At 41.8% G+C, this 10,773-nt stretch overlaps 1 protein-coding gene across 1 annotated transcript; it reads right to left on the minus strand.

The window, feature by feature from the left end:
* Positions 1-630: 630 nt before the first annotated feature.
* cbx6a (chromobox homolog 6a) lies at positions 631-10,398 on the minus strand. Its single transcript, XM_074692788.1, has 5 exons — positions 10,101-10,398; positions 8,861-8,904; positions 8,604-8,669; positions 7,932-7,998; positions 631-6,737 (listed from the first exon to the last, which is right to left on the minus strand). Exons 1-5 carry the CDS (start codon positions 10,167-10,169, stop codon positions 5,463-5,465), a joined length of 1,521 nt encoding a protein of 506 aa, XP_074548889.1. The 5' UTR covers positions 10,170-10,398; the 3' UTR covers positions 631-5,462.
* Positions 10,399-10,773: the final 375 nt, after the last annotated feature.

A 10,773-nucleotide genomic window follows, 5' to 3' on the forward strand; every position in this document is an offset into this window, starting at 1 on the left:
TCCAAGGTCAGGATTTTACATTCACAAGCACTACTATTAAGAGCAGGTTTTGTATCACATTTTGTGGGCTGGGAGGAAAGCCAAAGACCCACAAATTTCACTGAAAGACTTAAAGTAATTTTTGCATAATATGGGACCTTTAACATGTGAAATTGAATGATAGGATATCACCTTCTTCTTGGGATAAATAAAGCTCCTACCTACCTACCTACCTGTGTCAGTCAGTGAAACTGTTAATGGGGCTGCATGTTGTTGGAGAAGTAAGTTCAGGTTCTTAGTTTGATTTATTCATTGAATGCCCTTCCCAGCATGCTTGGGTTTCTATTAAGTACTCAAGCTCCCCTCACAGTCCAGAGACATGCTTAGAATCACTTTTAGATCTGTGAATTAAGTGAACAGACATGCACGCCACCTCTCGTTCATAACAGCTGGGATTCGCTCCAGTTCCCCTGCAGCACCAAATGGAATAAGCTATATAAATAATGCATGTATGGATGGAAAAATAATAATCATACAAGAATAAAACATTTCAACAAATAATCTTTTACAGTGTCTAAGAGTGAAATTGAGAAGAATTACTTCAGTATGAGTCAACTAAAATAAGTGCAATTAGTCAAAATGCTTTTAGAGAGCTTTTAATTAAAAGCCTTGTACAAGAAACACACAGAAAGCAACAACAGTAACAGGTAACATGACATTGAATACATAATCTGTACAATAAGGGTTTGCAAAACATGCTTCAGAAGTTCAGATACATTACAACATCATTATCCTCCAGCTTCTCATTACCATCAATTCAATGTACATAATTCATATTAGCATGAAAGCAGACTTAACTGCAGTCATGACATTAAAATCAGTTTGCCTTTTAATCAAACCCATCATGGACTTTTTCAAAAATGGCGCTCAAATGACAGCATCATATCAAAATCATTATGCATATTTCAAAAAAAGTATTAAAGTACAGTACAAAGGAACAAAAGCCTTAAAAAGCACAACTGTCATTTCATTAAGCATCTTTTTTCATACAATGAAACAAGAATCCTTCTTTATTTCCTATTAGTGCCAAATAAACCCAGCACTGACAATTACATCACATATCAATGTCAAACAATTCAAAAAGAACAAAAAAGGTTTGAAATACTCAAATAATAAAATCAAGAGCCCTATTTGTTTGAAAGATAGGCCACTAAGTTGAGTTGTGCTACCCCATATGAGAAGGAAAAAAGAGAAAAACATTGCTATCAACTGTTTGACAAGCTGCCTAACAGCCTAATACCTCACACATCTACCAACTGCAAGAGTCACTGCTATCCACCACTTAAATATCAAAGATACAGCAGATGGAAAAATCTATTCCAACAATTTTTATCCATTTAGAAGAGAAAATCAGCATTTTGTTGATCCATTTTGATCAGTTTTTAGAAGAAAAATCTAGTTCATTTTGTCAAAATAAGGCTTAAAAGTACCTTTATTTGAATATGGCATTACAAAGGTAACATTTTTCCCCATTTTAATGGATATGTCATTTTGGAATAAATCTTTCCATAAGTAACCTATGAGCGTATTGAAACAGTATTGACAACAACTACAAGAACCATCCAGTACAGGACAGGAGAGGAGGCGACATCTCCCTCATCTGTGTGAAAATGACTGAGAAAGTTGTGTTTTGGAAAATGTGACATCACAGCCCATACAGGATATTACTGTTTGTAATAACACTGTGTTTTATCTCAACCATTGCAGTCGTGGCAGGTAAGGAAGGTTTGATTTATTGTCTAAGCTTTGCAAGATAAGTTGAAAGTCGCCTTGAGTACAGCCGGGGTTGAGTGGAGCAGCTATAAGGCAACACATGCGGAGGATTTTTAAATATTACAAACACACACAGGTGCACCAGAGAAAGGACCGGAAAGGTCTACACAGAGTAGGCAGCACCAGGGTAAGGTTTAGAGTTTGTTTATAAAGGGTTATGTTTCTTTCAAAGTACTTTAGGCGCATGAAGGCTGAAATATCTGAACACTTCTAAGCTTTTACAGTAAAGTAGCTCAGCGGTAGTTCACAACCGCACCTTTGAGACAGAGTTTGACCTATTTTGAGATTACTGAAGATGCTTACCCACTGAAACAGGATGACTCAGAGACAGCAAACTGGATATATTTCTAAAAAAGAAAAAAGAGAGAGAAAGGAACCTGTGCTAACATCCTTTACTGTCCAGCCAGAAAGCACCAGGTCTGAGCTTAAAGGTTTTTTCTAAGGTAAGATGTTAAAGCAGCAAAGCAGAAAACACTTGAAACAGAAGACACATCTTACTGGTGGTAACCTTATCAAACGTCTGGAGAATTACACAGTCAATGAATAATAATAAATCAAGGAGAGGGAATTGTATAACATGTCCGGAACAGTCTTTAAGAAACCAGCAGCGAGATGATTTCTATTATGGTTAAGTTCCCTTCTTTAATGGGCCCCAGTCTCAAGTCTTTGAGCCTGGTGTATTTTTTCTTGCACGCTTCTGGTGTTGCAATCAGACACCAGCATATTGAGAAAAAAAACTGGCCAAAACTTCATTTTTAGCTCTTGGTTCTTTCTGATATTTCCATACAACTCAAGAGGCAATTTCAGACACTACAAAAAGTCTCTGCTGCACTCATCTGTTCTCTGAAACAATCAAAAAACAGAATTACCATTGGATAGCTCTTGGGTTCTTCCCAGGTCTGCATTTCAGAGGTCAAGAACTACCGCTCAATCAAATGAAAGCCAGAAGACATCACCTCAAACCTTGTCTCTCACCTCAAGTATCTGCATTCACAAAGACATGGCTTCAAAGAGATAACCTTGTGGATTTTGCTGCATGTGCTCTAGAGTGACTTGAAACTGCAAGTCAAGAAGCTACAAGGTTAAAGGTCAAGGGAGAACATAGCTCCTCACATACTGAGACTTCTGCAGAAAAAAAACACCATCACTCTACGTGACTTAATGAAAGCACTCCTGTCTAAAACTTGATGCAGGAAGGCTTCAAAGAGAACTGAATTGACTCAAAGAAAAAAACACAATTTGTTTCAGTGGGTTGGCTTGATGGAAACGTGCAACACAGATAAAAGAAATAGGGCACATTTTCTTGCTGCAAGCAGCGCTGCTACAGACACTGACCTTCAAAAAAAGGCATATCAGCATGTTTGAGGGCAATGGACAATGAATGGCAGCTTGACTAGTGTCCTTTCAGACATTTATGCAGGTTTCTAAACATGGTAAAACACTCAAAAACTGCTACAAAGAAGTCTGTGAAGCTCCTGAAACATGTCATGGCTCTTTCTGATACTGATCAATTGTTCACTAGAAAGGGACTTCATTGGAAATCATGCTGCCTGAAATGTAAAGCTCAGAGGACAGCTCAATCAGGACTAAAAAGTTTTGTCTTGTCAGTTCTCTTCTGCTTATTGTCAGCCTTCTGGCTGTGGTAGCACACTAAGAAAGTCAGTCCATATGCCCTCTCCCCTGCAGCTCCGCCTGGAAAATCCCCAAGCATTTCCAAGCCAATAAGATTTACAATCCCTAAAGCGACTGTGGATCATCTCAGGGTCTCTTCTCAGCTGGACATAACAGAGAAACTTTCAAAGACAAAGCTCGTTAAATTCACAAACCACCTTTGGATGCAAAGGAACAGTGACTTTACGCTATCTCCTCTTGGAATACTTTACCCGAATCCTTGGGCTGAGCCACCCACCGCAAGCAGGAAACTCTCATATCTGTGATTTCATGTTCTGGTTACTTGTCAAAGCCATGAGTGAAGGCTGAAATATGAGTGGTAAAAATTGTACACTTTGCTCCCTCATCGCTATGATGGTTCAACACAAAGTCTGCATTACTACTCAGGCTGTTTATCTCGTGATCCATTTAACCCTCACTCCTAATCAAGTGTACTTAAGGATACTTGAACACCTCAGCTTGAGGCTGTACCTTGTCAGCCTGAAGACAACCACAGCCTCAGACTTGAAGCCACTGACTCAGTCACCAAACACTTCATACAAGGTTACAAACCGAATCAGTGCCTGCTGCAGGTCACACTTCAATGAAGCCAACAGAACCTTCATCAAAGGTCTTGATGTTGGGAAAAATAACATTCCTCCTAGTTTCAGAGTCAAACTTCATTTCTGTTTATTACACACCTTAGAAGAAATGGCAGACCAACCTGTCACACAGCTTATCAATCTGACTTGGTCTCTTTAACCTAAGGATAGCAGAAGACTGACCTGTGCTACAAACACTGCTTCTCCTAAAACTTATGAATGAAACTAGCACAAGCACTGTGAGCTAAAAGAACCATTCAAAGGAACACAACAACGAGTAAAGAAGCTTAATCCAGGAAGCTGAAAAGACTCCTGGTTGTTCTTTACAGCTGAAACTGCTTCAATGTTGTACGACGACAAACATCAAACACCTGCCAAGTAGCTCAAGGGTTCAACAAACTTCTATTTTTAGCTGCATTTGGTTGTTTGTGCCTGTACTATGATCAGCACATGGACCTTCTACACTTTGACAAGTTGAGAAGTTATCTGGCATGGAAAGAGAATTCAATGAACCGCAGACCAGTTTAGAGTCGTAGAGGACGTCACAGAGTTACAGACAGTGGTGGGTTGGAGAGAAAACAAGGCAAGCAGGAAAAGAACAGCAATAACTTAAAACTACTGTTTCTGTATATTCATTTGCAGCTTGTAAGGTTGTGCGTGCATATAAATACTTACTCATACCATATGTATATGCATGTGCGTTCAAGAGAGCAAGAGGAGAAGGCCTTGAAAAATTGATGAACTACATAACATAGGTCATTTTTTGATGCAGTCAAGTGCATTGCATTTACCTCGCTGTATTGATGCAATATATGAGAGTCCAACTGTGTTAAGTGCAAAAAAACACATCAGCTCATTCATCGTTAACAAGCTGGACCTCCAATGAGACAAGAGGGCAGGAAATTGGCAAAACATCTGAAGGCTGTCGTCATCAACAGCCTTCACAGCACGGCCTGAATCAGAGGAAGTGTTTCTTTCTTTCACATACACCTAGAGTGCTTGATAAAATCTCATCCAACACACAAGAGAGGGGGATTTTTCATTTTTGTAAAACTTTTATGGCAGCAAACAAGCTTAACTCAGCATGTTTGAAGCAAGTGAAAGAAGGTAAACACTGTATCTATTCAGGCCTGCTTTAAAGGAGTCAGTGCTGTGCAAGTGGACAAAATATGGCAATTTAAGTTGACGAAAAGGGCGTATTAGCTGCCCCTTTTAAAATTTATACTACTCTTTAAAAAAATCTTACGTATTATTCAATGGCTGGGCGGCTTTAACTTTCATTTCATTTGACAAATATGCACACACCTTTTTAAGGAAAGGTATGGAGGGGGTAAGGTGTCAATACTGGCCAAATATCTTTATCATCAACAATGGCATCATCTTCTCAAATCTGGTCTCCTATGGCTTCGGGGGAGAAGAGTCGTCAGAGGTGGTGTTGTGGGGAGGGGAGGAGGCTTCTTCAGGGCTAGCAGAGGGTGAGGCAGGGCAGGAGGAAGGAGAAGGGAACTCTTTTATGGTGACGGTTACCAGGTTGGTGGTGACGTCAGTGACCACCACATCCTTGCAGCTTGGGGCCATTTCGGGGTGCCAGTCAGGGTCTCCCTCGATGGGCACCCTTTTGGGTTCAGCTGGGGTCGAGCTCTGGTCTCCAGGGGTAGCAGAAGATGGGACGGCAGAGGAATGGGGCTTAGCCCTGTTTTGACGAGGATTACTTCTGCCTCCTTCTGAATGATCAAGGGCACCCTCCTCGTCTTCATCCTCCAAGGAAGAAGAGGGTGAGGAAGGGAGGAAAGGAGACCCTGATGCTGAAGGGTTTGCATTTGAGGATTTGGCAGGCGCAGGCGGCTTGGTGCTCTGGCCCGTCTGAGTCTCTATGGAAGGTGTACTAGACTTCTGACCTTCAGCAGAAGGAGAAGCTCCTGCAGACTCCTTAGATTTTGCAGCCGAGGTGCTGGTGGGAGATTTTCCTTCAGAACCACTGGAGCTGGAAGGAGAAGGAGGAGACTGGTACTGGGAGGGAGAGGAGCGGGTATCCCTGGCTCCTGCACTGGAGCAGGAGCCTGGGTGGGATGGGAAGGACATGGGACCACCACACTGCAGCCCAAATGGCTTTCCATACATGGGGAACCCAAGCATTTTCATAGGAGGCTGGAAAGGTCTATAAGGTGCTTCACCCTTCTTCCCAATGATGCGATTGCGTGAGGGGATGTTTTGGCGTCCTGCTGTAATATTCCTGCTGCCTGCAGCTGCACCACCCCTACCTGCTTTGTCAATCACCTTCAAGTTGAGAATGATGCGACCCCTCTTGACCTCCCGGGGTTTGACTCTGCGGTTGAGGATGCGGACGGTTTCAGAGAAGGGAGAGACATGAGGACGGGAGGGGAAGCCTCCAGGGTTGGAGAAGGAGGATGCCATGGGATCTGAGCGGGGCAGAGGGCGCCGAGACATCCGATGGCAACGGTGAATGTCTTTCTTCAGCTTGTGGGTGGCTGCGAGGGAATTGAGTTTAGGAGAGGGTGCTGAAGTGGAGGAAGAGGAGGATGAAGATGCTAAACGATGAGGCGAGGCAGATGCAGAGGAAGAAGGAGTTGCCCGGCTGGAAGTTGATGAGGCAGTGGACTGGCGAACATTAGAGGCTCTGCCACTGTTTCCTCCTCTTGGAGCACGGGCTTGCTGTCGACAGGAAAGAAATAGAAAAACATTTATTCCAGTAATATGACAACTTTTTCAACGTACACACAAATCTGAAAATCTCAATATACCACTCCCAGCCTGAAAAGAATGAGTTTATGAAAAAAACAAGGACACGTGATAGTCTGTTCACAGGTATGGGATACCTTTGTTTTATATTGCTATATACTATTAAGCAATCTTATATTTGAACTTGTGATCATCTTCATGGTGTTGGACCAACATTTATTTTTCTATAAAACAGCTATAATCAGCTAGATATGTTAAAATAAGAAACTCTTGCAAAATATAAATATCTCTGTTGTCACTTGTTACACTTGTAAACTGATTTAAAACTGAAGGAAACCCACAGTGTTGCAACTTTGTTCCCTGTGCAGTGTAAGCCAAATATATTGTTCAGTCTGTTTGACCTCTAAACCAGAGAAATTTCATAATGAGCAGAAAAAACTTTCATCTTCAGAAAGCTCTGCCATGCTTTATACTCACTTTCTTTACAATTACACAGAAGGAGACAAACTAAGGACAAGTCATGGACTGAGTCAGGTGATTGGGAAGCTTTCAATCCTTGTTTTCATACTTAATAAATTAATTTGTGCTTTGAGAAGTGGAGAGAGCATCCCCATCTGAAAAGAAATGTTTTGACGCAAGATAAAGCCTCAAGGTAGAGCCTTCAAATAAATAATAATGATTAAAAAAACTCCAGCCAAATGCCACCCTCTGCATGAGTGTCACCAGATCCCTTCAATTTAGGGGTCACACACTCAGGATTTTCTCTGAAACCTCATGCATCCCAACTCAACTCCACTGTCCAGGCTACATGTCGATTTGTAAAATTGTAAACATCTTTGTGAAAAGGGAAAATGCTTTTATATGTACGTGTGTCTTACAGGGATTCAAAGCAATTAAAGCAACTAAATAAAATTAGAAACAATTTAAGAAAATAAAGAACTAGATAAACTAATACACTTGTGCTATGCTATATTTTCATTATAACTAAAGGGAATCTTGTGTAATAGATCCAAGAATGCAAACAGTGTAACCACTAGAAAGTTTGTGTATCTGTATGTGACAGATTTTTCAATCAGCTGATGTGCTGCAGTGTGCATTAAGTACTTTAACCAATTGAAAAGCTCATATTTCTGCATAACTATTTACACAATTAACCAAAATCCGTACCTTCAGGACCAAGTTTTTGGGTTTTGGGCCTCGTTTCTTTGGCCCGTGCAGTTCCCTGTCTCTTTCCCTGCAAAAAGTAAAAGACAGTTTAAACTAATAAAAGTAAAAAGAGTCTAAAAAAAAACACAAGAAGACAGCGATGAAAGATGTGTCAGAATGAAAGTAGAGCAGGCAGACACAGGGACTGTCTAAAGCCACATCCGAACACAGCCAGATCTGCACGTCTGTTGTAGTTTCCTTTTTGATGTTGTTTCAGTTTTGTCTGTCTTATGGTGTCCATTTTAGTTTACTGTAAACATTCACTCTGTGAGCAGCCCTTTCAAGTGGTCTGGCAGCAGGCATAAAAGACTTCAGCTCGCATGGCCATTTTTAAAACCAGGAAGAGGAGAAGAAGAAGGGAAATGGAAGGACAGAAAGGTTTAAAGCAGAAGCAGGGACACACACACACACACACACACACACGCACACACACATTAAGATGCATGTGTGTCTGAAAAGAGCAAGATTTTAAATTGAGTCCCAAAAACTAAAACGACACACAAGCTTTACTCAGCGACATTAGAGGCAGACAATGACATCCTCAAATGAAACTTTAATCTGTGCAATGCAAGGTATTGATTTTTTGATATGTACATGGTGTATGGTAGCTAATTATGTACTTGCTTTACTTACTTCTGCTCAAAGCCCAGAATCAGCCTGTCATCAAGAATGTTCTCCTCTGGCTCCCAAGTGCTGTGCCTTAACAGAACCAGAGAAACATTCAAAACACATTACAGGGAAACACTTCATTCTTTAATGATTTAACAAGGAGGATTGAATCCACATATACCATTAAGAGTTTGAACATTTAAATCAGCATAACAACACTGCTAATTTTCTGCTTTGCATGGAAGATTTTCATTGAAGTCAGACTCAAGAGAAGCACTTACTTCATGGCCCATCCTTTCCACTTCACCAAATATTCAAGTCTCCCCTATAAGGACAAGATAGATTAACAAAATTGGCATACACATAAAGGGGTGACGTATTTTAAAATCTTTTCAGCAGCAGTGCTCACTCTACCGTTCAGTCTTCTGGAAGGAGTTACAGGTACATTTATTGTGTCTTTCACAAAATCCTGAAACTCTTCTGTTGCAACGAAACACAATTTTATCAAATTATGGATGTTTTAGTCCTGCCTCCTTTATAAATGGTTCAGTTGTCTGGTAAGTGTCATGCTTGAATTCAATTAAGCTACCAAGAACACACTGTTCTAATAGTTTAGAGCCCCCTCTCAGCTGATCAGAGTAGCCTGTCCGTTTTAACCTTAGTTTGTGTTTATTGTCCTCCATGAATTGCACTCCTGATCAAACTGTTAATTCAGCACTGGACACTGTCAGGTTGTACAAGTTATCTCCAAAGAAGGGCATTATCACAATCACCATTTTCATAAAGGATGACTCATTCATGAAGTGTGAGAGGAGCCACATTTTTTAAAACTGAACCTGCTTATGAGAAAGTGCATGGATTGCGTCTCACAAGAGGGAGGTGCAAACATGGGGCTGTATCATGCAATTCAAAGGTGGATATCAGCCAATTAAGATGATATCCAATAGTTTATACCATTAAGAAGTCTTTTCCAGAAGGTAACCCATGATGGAATGATCCAAAACAGCATCAAAACTTTATCAACTGTAGCTTGTAACCTTCATTAACATAATCAGAAGCTAAGTACAAAGGTAATCATCCCCAAGAAACAGTAGTCTGCAAAAGTTTTGATGTGGTTGTGAAAGAATCCCCCACAGGCAGTAAAATGTAGACTGTGGTCGTATAGCTTTGGCTACCATTAGCTGGCAGAGGAAACGAGACCCTCCATTTCACAGCACAGCCCTCTTCCCATCGGCTGGGCTGCCTTATTCTGCAGCTAGCCCCTTCTTTGTGTTGCTGTTTTTATTGCCCTGCGAGAGCCAGAACATACGAGCCATGACTGATCGCCATGCTAGTTAGCTCTTGGGTAGCTCGGGCTTCAGAGTAAAGGCATCCGCTAGCCAACAAGGCCTACAGAAGATTGCATAGGCGCAGCCCTGAGCCTATGGGCTGGATCAGTGCCGTGCCGTGCTGAGCTGAGCTGACCGCGGCCAACATCTGTGAGAAGTCAAAACACGCGGGACGGCGGCGGTTGGAGCTCACCTTACGGACGCGGCGTTTCAGTATGGCTTCCGCGGCGAAAACGCGATCTCCCTCCGCAGAGAGCTCCATCTTTTAAGCCCGGAATAAGCTACCTGTCTGTGTTTTCCTCCCTCCAGACGTCAGGCTCTGCTGTGTGCTCGGGCCGACCACAGCCAAACTGTGAGAAAGACAGCAGACACACATACACAGACGCACACACCGCTCCAACAGCAGCAGAGCAGCGACGGAGTAGTTAGCTGTCACGTGGCCGGGGTCAGCCCCCTTCGGTTGTCCTGGCAACGATGAAGACTCTCACGAGGGATGCAAAGAACTGCGCGCCACTTTGAGCTCTCATCCTCGCTTTGATGACGGGCGGTGCCATGATAGTTTTTTGTAATCTTGCTGTCTACTAATTTACTGTATTACTAAAATACGAAATATGTACTTCTTCTATTCTGTGTGTTATCTTATTGCTATATTACTTTAACATAAACTCTCCAGACTTTACTGCATTTACCCAGGGGCAAACATTTGACCTATCTCAATGTGTAAAGCACTTGTGTGTGTGTGTGTGTGTGTGTGTGTGTGTGTGTGTGTGTGTGTGTGTGTGTGTGTGTGTGTGTGTGTGTGTGTGTGTGTGTGTGTGTGTGAGTGATTCTACTTGACACTGGGTGAAAAGGATCAGCTGTGCAAT

This window comes from Halichoeres trimaculatus, unplaced genomic scaffold (assembly GCF_033239565.1).
Source record: "Halichoeres trimaculatus isolate MK-OKI-2021-1 unplaced genomic scaffold, fHalTri1.1 fHalTri1_scaffold_2, whole genome shotgun sequence".
NCBI classification, from domain to species: domain Eukaryota; kingdom Metazoa; phylum Chordata; class Actinopteri; order Labriformes; family Labridae; genus Halichoeres; species Halichoeres trimaculatus.